Source organism: Achroia grisella, unplaced genomic scaffold, assembly GCF_030625045.1.
Source record: "Achroia grisella isolate CSIRO2021 unplaced genomic scaffold, CSIRO_AGI_Agris_v1 utg257, whole genome shotgun sequence".
NCBI lineage: Eukaryota > Metazoa > Arthropoda > Insecta > Lepidoptera > Pyralidae > Achroia > Achroia grisella.
The window spans coordinates 787,315-807,018 of record NW_026712747.1 but is presented as its reverse complement, the minus strand read 5'-3'; the positions used below and the strand labels follow the sequence as shown (position 1 = coordinate 807,018).

The 19,704-nt window shown below is 34.2% G+C and overlaps 1 protein-coding gene across 1 annotated transcript; it reads left to right on the top strand.

Annotated features, from left to right (window-relative positions):
• The first annotated feature begins 201 nt into the window (after positions 1-201).
• Positions 202-1,968, top strand: LOC131842865 (uncharacterized). Its single transcript, XM_059191432.1, has one exon. It carries the CDS (start codon positions 202-204, stop codon positions 1,966-1,968), a length of 1,767 nt encoding a protein of 588 aa, XP_059047415.1.
• Positions 1,969-19,704: the final 17,736 nt, after the last annotated feature.

Below are 19,704 nucleotides of genomic sequence, written 5' to 3'. Positions count from 1 at the left end.
TTATGAAAATTGGTTTGTATTATTGTATTACAAAACCGAAAATTAATCTAATGGTGTACTAAATATAGGAAATGATTAATTCCTTATATAAATTATATTATAAATAATTTATCATAATGGATTCATTTATAAAATGTAAATAAATTGTAATGTAATGGAATTAAAACTACAGTCACCGTTATGAAATACCATAAACATAACATGATCAAAACGTGGAACAATGTTTACAGCATTTTATACCTTTTGCTGTATAAAAGTGAGGCCATAATACAATTAGCAATTGAAAATAAACAAACTTTTCTAGACACTTGTGTTATAAAAGTTTTAAATGAAATCGAATCAACTAAGGACTTTAAAGATGTTACTTTGATAAACGCCAGTAATGAGCTTGGAAAAGCTCTTAATGATCTACAAAAATATAGATTTCTAATACGATCATTTCTATGGGAAAAGCAAAAAGCTCCCAATGAAGTATATCTGATAATTAGCGAACATTACTACGCTCTTTATGATGAAATCGATGAATTGAAACAAGATAGTTATTGGAATCCCAGAGCTATATTTATTATTATAATAAATGATGTAATTGAGCTTCTGCAGGAAATTTCTAGTTTATTACTGTATAATCACATGTATAATGTAATTATTGTTACAAGACTGAATAAAACTATTGACGATTATTCAATATTTGGATTTTCACCAGAAATTGATGATTGTAACATACCTAAAGTGAAGGTACTGCAATTTATATCAAATTGTTCATCACTGAATAAGATAAGCGCACTTATTTTTAAAGGAGGCGCTGTAATAAATAATTGCAAGGTAAAGTTATACGCTAGACTATACGAACCGTTTTATTATTTTCCACAACCTTCAGGAATACGTGGAATAGAAGAATATATTTTAAAGTTATGGTCACAGACTCAGAATATTACTATTGATTTTGTTAATACTGGAAGCGGTCCTGAGACAGTATATTTATTAAGCAATTACACTGATTCAAACATTGTTATATATAATGATACTAATGATGCAATAGGCATATTTGGAGGCTTCTCACTTAACATCAAGAGGAGGACTATACTTGAATACAGTTATCCGTATATGATCGATCATGAAATTATTATTACCGCCCGTACACCTGACCTAGAAAAATGGGAAGCCATTATGAATGACCTCAGTCTATCTATTGCGATCCTTTTATCTTGTCTATTTCTAATTTTCTGCATATTGTCTTCGTATTTGTTAATTTTTGTTAAAAAACGCAGAGATATCGTACGAGATATCCTTATTGTCTATGGTTACTTTCTTACTAATATTTCTGTTAAGAGATGTAATCCTAACTTTGTGGCTCGCATTGTATTTTTGAGTTTACTCATATTTGTATTTCTAATGTCCAATATAGTTCAAGCTTTTCTGCTGAGTGCGAGCACAAGGCCTATTGCAGGCCATCAGGTTAATGATTTAGAAATAATATACAAAACTTTCAAACCCATACTGCTGAGAGCCTGGAAATGGAAATTTTCTCATAAATTAAATGATACGGAGTACTGTGATGAAATAACTACGTGTATAGAGAAAGTAATTAATAGTAATGAATTAGCATTTACTCTAGTATCTGATACTTACTACAACATACTATATTACGATGTGATAGACAACCTTGGTCAAGTTCAGCTTTACAGAGTGCGGGAACCAGAAAAGTTTGTGTACCGCGTTATATATTTCTCTCGAGGATCAACTGCTATCTCCTCAATGAATAGACATGTACGGTTAATAACAGAGAGTGGTCTTCTAAGTCATCATATACAACTGATGGAATACCTAGCTAGAGTGAAATCCAAAGTGAAGAGTCACGCTGGTTATGACCCAACAGATTTATCCGAAATAAAAGAACCCTTTATTGTATTAATTATTGGATATTTTCTATCTATAATTGTTTTTGTTTATGAATGTAGATGTAAGTAACTGTAATACAAAAGTAATGATCGTGAAATGTCCGTTTCACTAGCACGAATTTCAGTACACTCAAAAATTGGGTAATTATTTTTTAGCAATGAATAAGATAATAAAATTATTACACACATATTTGGTATTATAACCTGTTCTATTATTGAATTCTATTTCTTTATTCATTTGTTTGTGTTGAGAAACTCTTTTGATATTAATATATTTAAAGTTTTCTTGTATTCTTTTTCTTTAATCAAAACTGTAAAAACAATATTATGTATTATGTCACTTCACTCTCTGCCATGTTACCATAAATACATTTTCCAGTCAGAAATATTTATACTACATATTTCTACAACAGGTTGTCGTAAGCTATTGCTATATAATTAACTGACTATGATGGGAATCTGCATTATATATCTTCTTTTATGTATTTACACTCTATTACTATATGTTGAGTGTCTTCTACAAGGTTATATGTAACATAAATATATGATTAAGTTTTATCCAATAGACTTTCTGTTAGAATAAAATATAATTGTCTATTATTTTATTTATATTTATTAAAATAAAATGTATACAACTAACTTGTTTGCTGAACACCTCATTCGATATACGCATACTTTTTCTTATCTGTGGATTAAAAGCAGCAGTTAGCGTGACCTAGAGATTTGAAAGAAAATCTACAACTCATTGTCATTCATTGATCTTAATACTAGAACCAAATAATAATACTATTTCTAAATATTCCTTCTAAAGAAAACAAAAGATTGAAATAACATAATCGGAAATTGTCGTGCAAATAATATTGTTGTAGGTTTATCCAGGGAGTCATAATAAGAGAATTTCTGCGCGTTACGAATTTAATTTTCAAATATTACAATAAAAGCACTAATATCTAGTAAGAAATAGTCGTTACTCTAAACTAGTTGTATTCTGCTACATCATCTATAAATATTCATCTTAGTGAATATATATTAGTATCGAAACTAGTACATATATTATCTATAGATATAATCTAAGTACATAATTCCGTTCTGTTTTGTTCTGTTACCAGTCTATATCCATTAAATTTGAAGGTAGCTCCTTCAAATTCAGAGACTATTCTTAATAGTTTCTTGTTCTCATTGGATATGTTCTTGATAGAATGGTTACGGTCATCATGTGGTAGGGTAAGAGGCTGATGGACAGCTCGGAATTTGTTTCTACTTGCTACCATTCTAGTACACTCGTGAGTAGACCGCTTACCGCTGCTTTGTCTTGATAGCTCAATCGCATGGGTGATTATGCTATTGAGGTTTATAACGTCATATACCTAAAAAGAAAGAATATCAGTTACTTAGTAACGGTTGTTTGCTAGACAATAGAATTTTAGAATTTTACACCGAATAGCTTGTTTCTCTTATATAGCCATGGGGTCTAGTACCAACCCTATGTATGACAGGTCATACTACAGATACGTCGAAATACCTAGGAATTTCGAAATACTTTGCTTATGATTTTGCTATATCGACTAAATTTATTCCATTTGTCATAGCGTCCATTGTGTCATAAAAAGTAACTACCACGTACCGATATTAATTGATGACTTTCTGTAATAAAACTGAAAGATTAAATTTCTGGGATTTTCCGTGAGCAATATTACTTTCATAACAAGTTATTTTCCGTTTAAATCAATACTAATATTATAAAAGTGAAATGATGTCTGTCTGTATTTATATTTACTGTTTGTTACTAAAAGGCTGAATGGATGTTAATGATATTTGATATAATGAAGACGAATATAACCATTTCCCTAATAAGGATGTTAATTTTTTAAATGCATACAAAATCGTGGAAGAAGTTAGTATTTCTTTTCTTTTCACAATCGTAGTTATGTATTCTATGATATCCTATTACAAAGTATTGGAATCGGATATCATAGAATAGACTATATGTTGATCCCGACATTTTCTGTTCATTTAATTTGACTTAAATTGTAGTCTATGATCATTCACGTGATACAGTCTATCTTTAAGTAAATTTATTAAGATCTGTCCAATTGGTTCGTTATGAAAAACTGACTGTTACTTTTTATAATGAACAATATTTTCTCACTTATTTCTACAATAATCTATACCAATTATATAAGGACAGATCGTATAATACAGCACATAATCGCTTTTATGATATTAGTATGATTGATATAGATTATTCTAGAAAAAATAAAAAATATATATACGGAAACCTTAATTCTCTCAATACGATTTACGCTTTCATTGCGGTTATGATAAATGATCATAAAAAGAAACTTATTGTAATCAAGAACAAATACAGGTATCCAAATAGCAAGTGATTTATCATTCTATAAGTAACTAACAGTAACAGTAATAGTCAAAACATTCATAACCGTGATCTTATAATGGATCGTATTCAATTTGGTCAATACAAAAATGGTGTACTTGAAGATTTGGATCTTCTACTTTTTACTTTATAAAAGCGACGCTGAACTATATCTGTTACTTGATAACGAAGATAGTGGATTGGACGCATGTCTAGTAAGAGTTTTGAATAAAATTATACCAATGAATCTAATGACAGATGTAACATTAGTAAATTCTAATGAGTTAGTAGGAAAAGCACTTCATAGTATTAAAGGTTTACGATTTGTAATTCGAGAATCATTGTGGGAAGTACAAACTGTTTTTAATGAGATATATGTGATCGTGAGTGAGAAGGACGATAAAATTTACAATGAAATCAATAAACTGCAACAAGATATTTATTGGAACCCTAATGCTAAATTTGTAATTGTTATTCACAACATGATGGACAGTATAAAAGAAATTTCAAGTTTACTATTAGAGAATAACATTTTCGATGTAATCGTTATTGCAAGAATGAACAAAACGGACAAAGGACTTTCATTATATGGATTTTTACCAGAAATCGACGAGTGTAATCGGCCTAAATTGAAGAGGTTGCAATGGTTATCAAATTGTGCATATCCTAATGAAATTAACAGTTTTGTCTACAAACCCAATAAAACTATGAAAAATTGTCCCATTAAATTGTATACACGCAACCATCCGCCATTCACTTATATTCCAAAATTAGACGTGTTAGGAATTGATCAGTATATTTTTGACTTATGGACAAAAACCCATAATATAAGTGTGGAATTAGTTAACACTGGAAACGCTACAGTTATGGCAAAAATTGTTAATAACCTCACTGAAGAAAACATTATTCGTTCCGAAGATAACGGTCATCCAATTGGTATATTTGGTGGATACGAAATAAACGCAAATACAGCAAGAGTATTAGATTTTAGTCAGTCATATTTAATTGATCATATCATTATAATAGTAGGTCGTACGCCTAGACTTGGAAAATGGGAGACTATTAGATACCAGATCAATTTATATATTATTTGTCTTTTATGTATCCTATTTATAATATTCTGTGTTTTATCTTCATTGTTATTCCTTTTTAACAATAAGAGACATGATATTTTTCGAGATATACTTATAGTCTACGGTTACTTTTTGACTAACATCAGTGTTAAGAAATATAGCGACAGATTTGTGCCTCGAATTATTTTATTAAGCTTGTTAATATTTGTATTTCTTATGACAAGTATCATTCAAGCGTTCTTGTACAGTGCAAGCACAAAGCCCATTGCTGGTCAGCAAGTTGATTCACTACAAGACGTCTATAGAACATACAAGCCAATTATAATGAAATTTTGGGATTCTTATTTCAAGCATCGGTTCGAAAATCCGCAATTTTGCGATAACATCACTGAGTGTATACGATGTGTGATCCAAACTGATGAGACAGTATTTTCTACAGCTTCTGATACTTATTACGATATGGTAGTTTGGGAGATGGTCGACAGTCATGGACAGTTACAGCTATTTAAAATACAAGAACCAGCGGAACGTCTGCATCGAGCTATGTACTTTCCTCGCGGGTCAACTATTCGAGAACCTTTAAATAGACATATTCAGATGACAGTTGAGAGTGGCCTAATAAAGCGTTATATAAATATGATGGGACACCGTGCCCGGCTGAAGTCGAAAGTGAAGCATTGGAATCGGTATGTTCCTAACAATTTTTCTGAAATAAGAGGACCGTATACAATACTCATTGTTGGATATACACTATCAATTGCTGCGTTTGTATATGAATGCAGAACTAAAAAAATATGATGAAAATATTTATCTTTTCTTTTTTCTATTAGTTACGCCCTTATTTCCATAGACTGAAGGTCCGTGCCCTTTTTTGAATTTTTTTTATTGATTCTTTTTATTTATATTTTTCCCTCGCCTTTATTTCTCCGCGAATAACATGTATTGTGGCTTCCCGCAGTTAATCTATTTTATTTTTATTTTTTCTTTATCTTTTTTTTGTTTTTGTTTTTTTTAATTGTTTATTTATTTATTTCCTACGGGGAGCCAACGACACTGCTTAGTTACTGTATACATTTAATACATATTAATAATAAATATTTGAGGTAGGTTGATGCGTGAAGTGGAATGTTGCACGAAAGGGAATGAGAGATATGTATGAGAGAGAAAGCATAAAATCAAAGAGGTAAGTTAAACGTATTAAATAATAATTAAGATATTAATATAATACATGAAATATTACAAGAATAAGTAAAGACTATTATTTGCTCTCTACCCTACTTAATTCCAAATAAATATTAAGTATGACGTTGTGGCAGTCTCAGGATCTTTCCGTGATAATTTATTTGAATAAGCTTACAGCTCACCTGATGGTAAACTGATCACCGCTGGACACCAGCACTCTTAACATTAGGGGAATTGAAAGTGTGTTGCCGGCGTTTTAAGAAGGAATAAGCTCTTTTCTTGATGATTTCAATATCGTATCGGTTCGGAAATACCATTGATGGAAGGTAATTCACAATGTACTCGTGTGTAGCAAAAATTTCTTGAAAACGTACGGTAGAGGACCAAAGTTCATCCAGATGGTTAGATTGGTTACTATTAAGCATCACTTCAGAATGACTAATTAGATATTGGAAAATTTCACTTTTTCTAAAAAAAATACCATATATAGTTAAAACTCTGTCATTATATTAATGCCATTTGAAATATTAATTCCTTAGTAGGTATACCCATGCGAAACCGGGACAAGCAACTTGTTTAATATAATCTTATATATAAAATTCTCGTGTCACAAAGTCAGTTACCATACTCCTCCGAAACGGCTTGATCGATTTTTAAGAAATTACATATGCATAATCAGTAGGTCTGAGAATTGGCTACTATCTATTTTTTAAACTCCTAATTGGTATCAATTATAACCTGTATAGATTGTCACCCCTAACACATTTTATTTTTGGACATATTTTTTAATAATGTGTCGTTAAAAATACATATAACCCTAAAGTTTTATCCTTGAAATAGAAATAATCTTTATTCAAATAAACTTAATATAAGCACTTTTGAATAGTCAAGTTTTTTTATTGTACCGCTCATTCGGAATGCAGACTCATCACAAGAAGAATGATCAAGAAACTTGTGTGTTGCTGTTTTAAATAAATATTGATTTACTTATATTTAATTAACAACGAGGATTAGGCATGTGACAATCAATATAGAAACCGCTACGCACTTAATCTCTGTTCAATCAGATAACTTTGTCAGGGCTATGAATTTTAAGTTAGATATTTTTTACAAAAACATTATTATCATTCATAAATTCTTCAATTTTATAATAAGCCTTTTACAAAGAAAATATTTTATAACACATTTGAATTCTTTTTCTGGCAAATTGAGTACAGACTCTGGGAGTTTGTTGTAAAACCTTACGCAATTTCCATAAAACGAATTACTAACTTTCGTCAAACGACTTCTAGCATCAACCCCTATTTTTAATGGCAAAACAAAGTTTGCGGCGTCAGCTACTCATATTATACTTTTATGAGTTTACCCAACTAATGATAATACTATAATTAATCTGAGCATCCTAATTTTCTTCAATAACTCATCTGATTACCAATTAACTCGCAGTCAGTTCAATTCAAAGAGAAAGGGGCTCAGTTACTACTGGGAGGCGTCAGGGGACGGGAAGGGGGGACAGTGACAAATGGGGGGTATATTTCAAGCAGGGCGGGTCAGGCGTCTGCCATGCCGAGTCTTACAACTGGCATCCTCTAAACTTTGCGTAACGTAATTGCCTACCTACTAGATAGTTTTGGCTCTTTTTTAATTTGTTTGCTATTGACACTAGTGAGAATTGAATCTATATTAATATTATAAAGCTGAAGAGTTTGTTTGAACGCGCTTATCTCAAGAACTACTGTTTTGAATTGAAAAATTATTTCTGTGTTGGATAGTCCATTTGTTGAGGAAAGCTTTAAGCTATATAACATTACGCAATGAACAATAGAAGCGAAGCATCAGTGAAAATGTTGCAAAAATGGGGAAAATTACAAGATAATCGCGTAGTGTTTTTAAAATAAGTTTAATATATGTAGGTTGGATGAGTGAAGGAAGTAAAGTGTTAAAGAAGGTGTTATATATGAATGTAGATAGTTATAAGGGCAGAGGAAGTCCGAAATAGAGATGGATGGACGGTGTGAAAGATGATATGGTAAGAAAGGGAGTAAATAATGATATGACTGCGAACAGAGATGAATGGAAGAGAAAAACAAATTACGCCGACTACAAATAAATGGCATAAGGAAGAAACAGATGATGATGGATGAATAAAGTATTGAAAGATGCATATAATGATGTATGATGTGAATGAGACGGAAGTATGGTGGGAAAGAGAGTGAATGATACGATACGAGAGTGAGGTGAGGTCCGGAAGAAAGAGTAAAGAGTTGAGACAACCGTTGAAAGCGGTAGTAGTAGTGAAGAAATGCATATAATGATGGAATGAGACAGAAGGATGGTGTAAAAAAGAGTGAATGATACCATACAAGAGTGAGGTGAGGTCCGGAAGAAAGAGTAAAGAGTTGGACGACCGTTGAAAGTTGTAGTCAGTAGTAGTGAAGAAAAAAAAACCTAAGAATGAAAAAAAGTTACGTCTAACTAAAGATGAAATAGAATAAAACAGAAAATTCTTTATCATCACATACCTATTTTTGTAATTCTACTTAGGAAAACTTAATTATTAGGAGAAGGACCAGCAAGATCTTGGGTATTGCCCTTTGCCAAAGAACCAAGCGATTATTTAAATTCACAATATTAGGAATCTTTAAATAATAATAGAATAAGTGAATGTAACTTTGCATTTCCTCTCATGATTCTGAATGAATCCGAAAATTCCACCCAACCGTTCTCACAACGTAGATTTAAAACAATCGAGCGGGAAGATCATAAATTAAGCCAGGCATCAATAAAATTCAAATAAAATATCACAGCTCTCTGTAAAATCAATGAGGTTTAAATTTAACACATTCTCCATTCCTGTAACGTAGAGTTGCCAACCTTTCTATTTACCCAGGACTTATCCTAGTTCTTGAAGTGTCCTGGGAAGTCCTGAATAGTTAATTGGCAGCGTCGTTAGTTTTTAAAATATGCACGCCTCTTAATTACTGATTTTCAACAGTATAATTTTATCAAATACTAGCTGTCCCGGCAAACGTTGTTTTGCCTTAAAATAAAAAAAAATCTAGGGGTGGACTACCCCTAACATTTAGGGGGATGAAAAATAGATGTTGGCCGATTCTCAGACCTACTCAATACGCTCACAAAATTTCATGAGAATCGGTCAAGCCGTTTCGGAGGAGTATGGTAACGAAAACTGTGACACGAGAATTTTATATATAAGATTTACTAATAATAAACCTGATTATATTAATTACTTGAATTTAACTACATATTAATATATGTTTTTAAACTGGATAGTCCTGGTTTTTTAAATTTGGGTATAGCAACCCCACTGTAACGAAACTAATTTCAATTTTCCGGTTTAAAAATACAACTAGATTATTCAGAAGTTAGCTGCCGTCACATATGTGACGGCCATTTTGAGTTATGGTCCCAATTGTCCTATTGTTTAATATTAAACATTGTAATACCATGAAATGGAATATTCTCATTGTGCAATTGGGTATTCTGTGCAATTTTAGACTATGTGTTTATTTAAAGCAAGTTTTAAATGTAGTTTCAGTTTTGTACATTAGTAGTCGTGTTTACAATATAGAAAAATAAGGAAAAGAATAACGTTTATATATGACGACCTCGGTGGTCTAGCTGTCTAGCACACCGCTTTACGACGGATGGTCGCGGGTTCGATTCCTCGCACGGCACAAACATTTGTATTCATGAGTATGATTGTTTGTATTGGTCTGGGTGATTTATGTGTATAATATGTATTAATTTACAAAAAAAATATCTATGTATTTGCATCAGTTATAGAGAACCCATAACACAAGCTTTAGCTAGCTTAACTTGGGTCTAGATGGCGCTATCCGCTAGACCACCGAGGTCGTCAACAAGTTAACACTTATTAAGTTTCTTTCAGTTAATATTGTGTTTATTCCTATTGTAAACTAGCTGTATACGCGACTTCGTCCGCGTGGAATTTAACTTCATTATTCTAAAATAAAAGTAGCCTAAGTTACTCCTTATTACATCAGCTACCTGCCAATAAAAGTCCCGTCACAATCGGTCCAGCCATTTCAGAGATTAGCCCGAACAAACAGACAGACAGACAAAAATTGTAAAATATGTTATTTTTCGTACATGTACCGTATTTATATTCATATGCGTGTAGTAAAAAACGGTTATTTCAATATTACAAACAGACACTCCAATTTTATTTATATGTATGTATAGCTTATGAAATTAGCATATGCAATCATGATAATTTAATAATTTAGGAGATAGGAGCATAAGATTGGATTTGCGATCAGCTGGCTGCCGTAGATTCTGTTGAGCGTTGATGGTAATTGGGAATGACACTCTAATAAAAGCTAGACTTCTGACACTAGAACATCGACGCAAAGAGGCCAGTCTGTCAGTATTTTATAAGATACATGCGCGTTTACCGCTAAAAAGAATCCATTTATCGTATCTCCTCAGTTTCAAGACACTCTCCTTCATGTGAAGCCAAATCTCGAGGTCCTTGGCGTTGATATATCCAGTGACGTTCAGTTTTGCGGTCATTTGGAGGACAAGGCTAAAATAGCCTCAAAAAAGCTTGGTGTGCTCAGTAGAGTGAGACGGTATTTCACGGCGGCCCATCGCTTGCAATTATACAAGGCGCAGATCCGACCGCACATGGAATACTGTTCTCACCTCTGGGCGGGAGCACTACAATACCAGCTACTTCCATTTGACCGCATTCAGAACCGAGCAGCCAGAATCATTGGTAATCAACGTCTATGTGACAGACTCGACCCATTGGCTTTGCGGCGTGATATTGCATCTCTGTGCATTTTCTACCGCATATATCACGGGGAGTGTTCTGAGGAATTGTTCGGATTAATACCAGCTGCTGAGTTTCACCACCGTACCACCCGCCAGAAACTGAAATACCATCCTGATCATCTGGATGAATGGCGGTCTTCCACCGTGCGGTTTTCTAGAAACTTTTTGCCTCGCACAACCACATTATGGAATCACCTTCCAGCAATGGTATTTCCGAACCGTTACGATATTGAAACCTTCAAGAAAAGAGCTTATTCCTTTTTAAAAGGCCGACAACGTACTTGCAATTCCCCCGGTGTTGCGGTTGGTCATGGGCGGCGGTAATCACTTACCATCAGGTAAGCCGCATGCTCGTTTGTCCCCTGTGTTATATAAAAAAAAAAATACACTTTGGTAAATACGCACAGAACCTGTAAAATTCGATCTTGGCTTACCCTTTTTACCACCAAACTACTACGAACACTGGGGCTTCATCCGTACGTTGTGGAAATTCGGCACATTCGCACTGAACGGTTCGTTTAAATAAAAAAGCAAAGTGGACAGTCTGTCGGTGTTTTATAAGATACACTTTGACAAGTGCGCGTAGGACCTGCATAATTCGATCTTGGCTTCCCTTTTTACCACCAAACTACTACGAACACTGGGGCTTTATCCGTACCTACGTTGTGGAAATTCGGCAAATTCGCACTGATCGGTTCGTTTATTAATAAAAAAGCAAAGTGGACAGTCTGTCGGTGTTTTATAAGATACACTTTGACAAGTGCGCGTAGGACCTGCATAATTCGATCTTAGCTTCATTTTTTGCCGCCAAACTATACGCCGAACACTGGGACTTCATCCGTACGTTGTGGAAATTCGGCACATTCGCACTAAGCGGTTCGTTTATTAATAAAAAAGCAAATTGGCCAGTCTGTCGGTGTTTTATAAGATACACTTTGACAAGTGCGCACAGGACTTGCATAATTCGATCTTGGCTTCCCCTTTTTGCCACCAAACTATACGCCGAACACTGGGACTTCATCTGTACGTAGTGGAAATTCCGCACATTCGCACTAAGCGGTTCGCATCGTCCTTTCTAAGACGCACTGTAAAGGAGTGGAAAACACTTCCAGATTTTGTGTTCCTGGAGACATACAACCCGGATTCTTCAAGTCTATAGTAAATAATTTCTTCTGGGTAAGAGCGCTACATCCTAGGTCTTGCCATCATTTACCAGACCAAGCGCAAACCCATTATTAATAAAAAAAAGAAGAAACATTTAGAAATCTAATAGCTTTTATATACACGGCCCACGAGAGGCGAGCGGTGTCGTCAGGGATTCAATTTTTAATTGAACCCCAAATTCAGGACTTCATCCTTACGTCGTGTAAAGCCCGCACATTCGCACAGAGCGGTTCGCATCGCCCTTTCTAAGACGCACTGCAAAGGAGTGGAAAACACTTCCAGATTTTGTGTTCCTGGAGACATACAACCCTGGATTCTTCAAGTCTATAGTAAATAGATTTCTTCTGGGTAAGAGCGCTACATCCTAGGTCTTGCCATCATTTACCATCAGATGAGGTAAAACCAAGCACAAACCCATTATTAATAAAAAAAGAAGAAACATTTAGAAATCTAATAGCTTTTATATACACGGTCCACGAGAGGCGAGCGGTGTCGTCAGGGATTCAATTTTTAATTGAACCCCAAATTCGGGACTTCATCCTTACGTCGTGGAAATTCCGCACATTCGCACTGAGCGGTTCGCATCGCCCTTTTTAAAAAGCACTGCCAAGGAGTAGAACACTGTTCCAGATTTTGTGTTCCTGGAGACATACAACACCGGAATCTTTTTTTTTATACTACTATGGTGGCAATCAAGCATACGGCCCATCTGATGATAAATGGTTACCGTAGCCTCTTGCGCGTTGCCGACCCTTAAGAAACCTTAATATACCCTTCTTGAAAAACCCCATGCTGTAGTCTCGTGGGAAAACCTCGGCAGGAAGTTCATTCCACAATCTAAGTGTATCTTCAAGTGTATAGTGAATAGATTTTTTCTGGGTAAGAGCGCTACATCCTAGATCATCATTTATCATCAGATGAGGTAAGACCAAGCGCAAACCCATTATTAATAAAAAAAAGAAGAAACATTTAGAAATCTAATAGCTTTTATATACAGGGCCCACGAGAGGCGAGCGGTGTCGTCAGGGATTCAATTTTTAATTGAACCCCAAATTCGGGACTTCATCCTTACGTCGTGGAAATTCCGCACATTCGCACTGAGCGGTTCGCGTCGTCCTTTCTAATACTGCCAAGAAGTAGAACATATTTTCAACTTTTATGTTCCCGGAGACATACAACACCGGAATCTTTTTTTTTTATACTACTATGGTGGCAATCAAGCATACGGCCCATCTGATGGTAAATGGTTACCGTACCCTATGAACGCCTGAAACACCAGGGGTATCACTTGCGCGTTACCGACCCTTAAGAAACCTTAATATACCCTTCTTGAAAAACCCCATGCTGTAGTCTCGTGGGAAAACCTCGGCAGGAAGTTTATTCCACAATCTAAGTGTATCTTCAAGTGTATAGTGAATAGATTTCTTCTGGGTAAGAGCGCTACATCCTAGATCATCATTTATCATCAGATGAGGGCAAGACCAAGCGCAAACCAATTATTAAAAAAAAGAAGAAACATTTAGAAATCTAATAGCTTTTATATACACGGCCCACGAGAGGCGAGCGGTATCGTCAGGGATTCAATTTTCAATTGAAACCCAATTTATCTGCAATAAAATATGATGCGCCCCGGTAGAAATGACGGTTCGACTGGCCGGAAATATTTTTATGGTATTGCCTAAATGAAATAATTTCTGGAACGTTCAATTTAGTTTTATTGCTCCTATAAAACGTTTGAACGGGTAACATTTTAAAATTAAAGAAGTGCTTTTTATTTTTTTTTTATAATACAAGGGACAAACGAGCTTGCGGCTCACCTGATCTCTAGTGGGTCTAGCTGACGCTGTGTAAATTGTCCTGAGATTATTATTTATTATTTGCTTTCTTGATTTAATTGATTGATTTTAGAAAAATGAAAGCGTAGCGGTTTTTGTATTAATGGCCGCATGCATTCTTATGTAAAATGTGAATACTATAACTATCAGATGGCAATTGTGAGTAGCTTTGACGTGGTCTAGTGTTTTGAGTAGTCATGCTCACTAAAATGTCCAGACTTGTGGCGGCGTGGTGGGCCGGGTCATTGGGCTCCCTAAAATATGGTCGAGCGCAGTGATGGCTGGCTCATCCGTCATACTCGTGAACGGGTGCTGCTTGTAGGGACTGGTCTGCTCTAATCACTATGACTGATTTCCTCTTATTAATTGTTTAACCAGTTGGTTATGTATTCAATATTTTTTCTTTTTGAGTATTTAATTGAATTAGACCTAATTGGTGGTTTGTATTCACACACTTAAACTTAAAAATGTAAAGTAATAATAAAATTATTTAAAAGAGCAACACGCAAGTTTCTTGCTCGTTCTTCTTGTGATGAGACAGCTTTCCGAACGAGCGGTAGATTAAAAAAAAATGTAATGACTATTCAAAAGTGCTTCAGTGTAAGTTTATTTGAATAAATTATTTTCTATTCTATTCTATTCTATTCTATTCTATTCTACTCTACATTTTCTCAGAATTTACTAGTTTTTTTTCCACACTTACGGAACCAAACCAAATAAGTGCAGTGTGTGTGTATGTGTGAATGTGTGTGTAATTATTATTATTATCATTCTATTTTACACGACAGTCTTTTCAGTCGAGATCCAAACTGCACATTCCAATTTGCAAGTCCGCCAAGTTATAACTCGTGTAACACGTATTTACTTAAACGGAATCTGAGCAATTACACATAAACATCCACTTAGCTCCGCTGAAAGGGTAAACCGTAATGACTGCGCCACACTTCCGTCATGCGTCTCAAGTTTCAATTCAGTACGATCCTTATAACTTCGCAGTAATCCTCTCACTTAAAGAGTTTTCTAAAGGAAAGAATTAATATATATATTCTTTATTGCACAGATAATAAAAAGATATTATAATTTAGAGACAATGTGAGCAAAGGTGGACTTATCCCTAGATTATTATTAATTTGAATTTTTAAGTTTATTTATAACTAAATTCGTCCGCGTGGAATTTAACTTTATTTTTTCTAAAATAAAAGCAGTCTAAGTTACTCCTTATTATATAACCTACCTACCAATAAATGTCTCGTCAAAATCGGTCCAGCCATTTCAGAGATTAGCCGGAACATACAGACAGACAGAGAGAAAAATTGTAAAAAATGTTATTTTGATGTATGTACAGTATTCATATTCATATGCATGTTGTAAAAAACAGTTATTTCAATATTACAAACATTTACATGTATAGATTAAAATGAATGTATTTTAACACAAGAGGTTATTGAACCATAATAGGTGAATTGAACATTGCAGGTGTGGTACCACTCTAACTTAACGTAAGGAACACCTGTAGTAACAATATATTGCATTATAAATAACCAGAGTATAGCAGCACTGTGCCTCGTTACATACACCTGCTCTGTGCTCGCTGTTCGAGTATACATATATTATATATATATATATATATATATATTATATGTAACTATTATGAATGTGTTCAGCGAACTCTGGGAGGTAAGCGTAGCGGTACTGAATAAGTGAGTTTAATATTTTTTTATGTATAATCATCATCATTGCCTTGCCTTTATCCCATTATTTGGGGTCGGCGCAGTATGTCATTCTCTTCCACTGATCTCTATCAGTCGTCATATCTAAACATACTCTTCTTTTATTCATATCATCTTTCACACAATCCATCCATCTTTTCTTAGGGCGTCCCCTCCCTTTACATCCATCCACATCTTATATATCGTATAATCTTGCATATAATATATATAACTCAAAGGTGACTGACATAGTGATCTATCAACGCACAGCCTAAACCACTGGACGGATCGGGCTGAAATTTGGCATGCAGATAAATGTTATGACGTAGGCATCTGCTAAGAAAGGATTTTGATTAATTCTACCGCCAAGGGGATAAAATAGGGGATGAAAATTTGTATGAAACTCTGTCAATTTTAAACCGATCGGGCTGAGATTTTGCATGCATAAAGCTACTATGACGTAGACATCCCCTTAGAAAGGATTTTGATAAATTCCACCCCTAAAGGGATAAATTAACGCGAGCGAAGCCGCGAGCAAAAGTTAGTTCTGAATAATATAAATTTAAACAACATTTATTTAAAAGAGTGTTTCTTTTTTCCGTCTTCTTTTCGTTCTCTCTTCTCGCAAGATCCTAGCTCCTTCTTCTCCTGATGAGCTTTCCGAACGAGCTGTACATTCAGAAATAAGTATGATTATTGAAAAGTGCTTAAATTTAAGTTTATTTGAATGTCGGTCTAGCCATTTCAGAGCATTTAGCTGGAACAAACGGACAGACAGACAGACAGACAAAAATTGTAAAAAATGCTATATTGGTATATGTGCCATATGTATTTTTTATTCATATGCGATTCAGATTTTTTTTTTGTAAATAAATACATATTGTACATAGAAAACACCCAGACCGATACAAACAATCATACTCATGAATACAAATGTTTGTGCCGTGCGAGGAATCGAACCCGCGACCATCGGTCGTAAAGCGGTGTGCTAGACCGCTAGACCACCGAGGTAGTGTAGGTAAGTATTTATTTATATATAATATTTATCTTTACATTTATGTATGTACATGATTTTTTTATAGAAATTTATATATACTTCGCCTTATATTTTTTTTTTGACATGTCGCATTTATATTAGTGCACCGCCAGCAATCTTTCTCTGCACCACTCATGGTTGCCTGGTAGATAACGCCGCAAGGTTTATATCCGCCATATGTACACATTTGTTGCCGATGGCAACCTTTTTGATAGTTTTTGATAGTTTTTATAATATATTTAATTAATTTAGTTTAATTAATTAAATATATTTAATTTTATAATATAAAATCTATTAAAAAGAGCAACACACAAGTTTCTTGCTCATTCTTCTTGTGATGAATCTGCATTCCGAATGAGTGGTAGAATCAAAATATGACTATTCAAAAGTGCTTGTAATGAGTTTATTTGAATATAGATTATTTCTATTTCTATTTCCATTTCTATTTCTATATTTTGATATTCAGTTTATATATACCGTTTGTTGTCTCATGCCATATTAATTGTCTTTATATGTTTGCTAGCGAGCTGATTACACTTATTTTACCTCACCTAGGAACGTATCTCATTTTAAACCAGCCTTAATACAGTCCGTCGTAACATAATGTTGTTACGACGGTTTGTTTTTGCGCTTTGAAGTTAAATGAATAAAAGAGAATATATTACTGAATATGTTACTTTGGAAGAAATCTCAGTCCAGCAGTGGCCTGCAGTGGACTGACGATGAACCGAATTGGTAAACCTCGATACGATTTCTGTAATTTTTTTTCCATTTGCACTAATATAAATCGCCTTTCTAGGGTGAAAGAGATTATTAGTAATGTGCACTGTTGAGCCCATTGCTAGCAATGTACCATGTTGGGTTGACCTCCACGCGGTTCTCCCTGGAAACCATCGTGATAAATTTCTGATGAATATGTCATGATGGGCTAACTGACCTGACCTCATGCTCATCTTATCATCTTCCACTGGAGTCCCGCCAGCGTAAACTGTTAACGTAGAAAAAAAAAATCCCCTTTTTATACAATTTAAATTTATCTCAAGCATGGACTCTATTTCTCTACACTTTCAGTTTCATTAAAGAAAGAATCATCAATTTCAATATTTCTAATTGTCGCGTATCGGAGCATTCTGATTGGACCGCACACCCATCCAATTTAAATACGCAACGTAACGTACAGACTAAAAATATCAACCGATCGATCTAACGTATAATAGTTCACTCCACCAAATTTGTAATTAATAGTATATTTACCAATAAATTTAAGATAGTAAGCAAATATCTATCATTGTTAACAACCCTGTAATCTGCTGAAGCCATCAAACAATCTTCCAAGAGAGATTAAAGAACTGGTGTACACTCGACGTTGCTTCAGTAGTACATTTGCATAACTTTAATGAATGTCAGGAGAATAAAAACACTTTAATTTTAGTCAAAAGTGTAATGGGATCTTAATTTCCACAATAAAACAACAATATATACATTAATCTCAATTGATCAAAAAAAAACGCCAACCAACCATCAATCTTACAACGCGTCAGTCACTACTAAACGAAACAATATCGCGTTGTAGAAATTGAATAGCGCCATCTAGTGACAACTATGTAAACTAAATTACCAAAGACGATTAAATAACTGGGGTCTCATACGTTATTCAAACACAAACTAAAGAATTGTCTGTCACTTGGTAATTTTTACAGTGTCCAAGAATATTTAAGTAGCACAAACACCTTCACGTAATTTGCATGCCTGTATGGTTAATATTGCTGATCAATCAATTTCATGTAACATCATATTAATTATAATACTGTACCAATATTTCGCAAATAAATTGTTTCATTTCATTTCAAACCTACCATCTATCATTCGAGCCGCATCATCACGCACCACTAATACAAGTAACTAAAAGAAAATCATCCAACGTTTGAGAAACAAGTTTTATTATTGATATATGTGTACAGATTTGTAAAGAGCTTGTCACTTGGAGAGTGCGGTTGCTGATATAAAATGGCCAGTATATTATAATGCAGTGAGTCGAGTATTGCTTGCCAGTGAAATATTACGTCTGAGTCAGGGAACGAGTTGCTCAAGCCATCGCAATCCCAACCTTATGAAATTCAATGAGCATTTTGTCTTTCGTACATGTGAGTTGAGTTAGTAATCCTGACTTGATAGGGTTGGGTCTTAGTTGCAGCGTTTTCTCAGATATCTATACATATGAATAAAATTGGAGTGTCTGTTTGTAATATTGAAATAACCGTTTTTTACTACATGCATATGAATATAAATACGGTACATACACCAAAATATTTTTTTTTTTTAATTTTTGTCTGTCTGTCTGTTTGTTCCGCCTAATCGATTATGATGGGATTTTTTTGGTAAGTAATAATATAATGAGTTACTCCAACTTCGGCTACTTAAATTCCACACGGATTGTGTCGCGGGAACAGCTACTTAGGAATAAACTCCTTACAAAAAACCTCCTTGCGTAATATTTATAATATTACTAGCTGTCCCGGCAAACGTTGTTTTGCCATATAAATTAATAACGCTATAAAAAAATAGGGGTTGATGATAGAAAGGTGAAAATTTAGGATTGTATGTATTTTTGT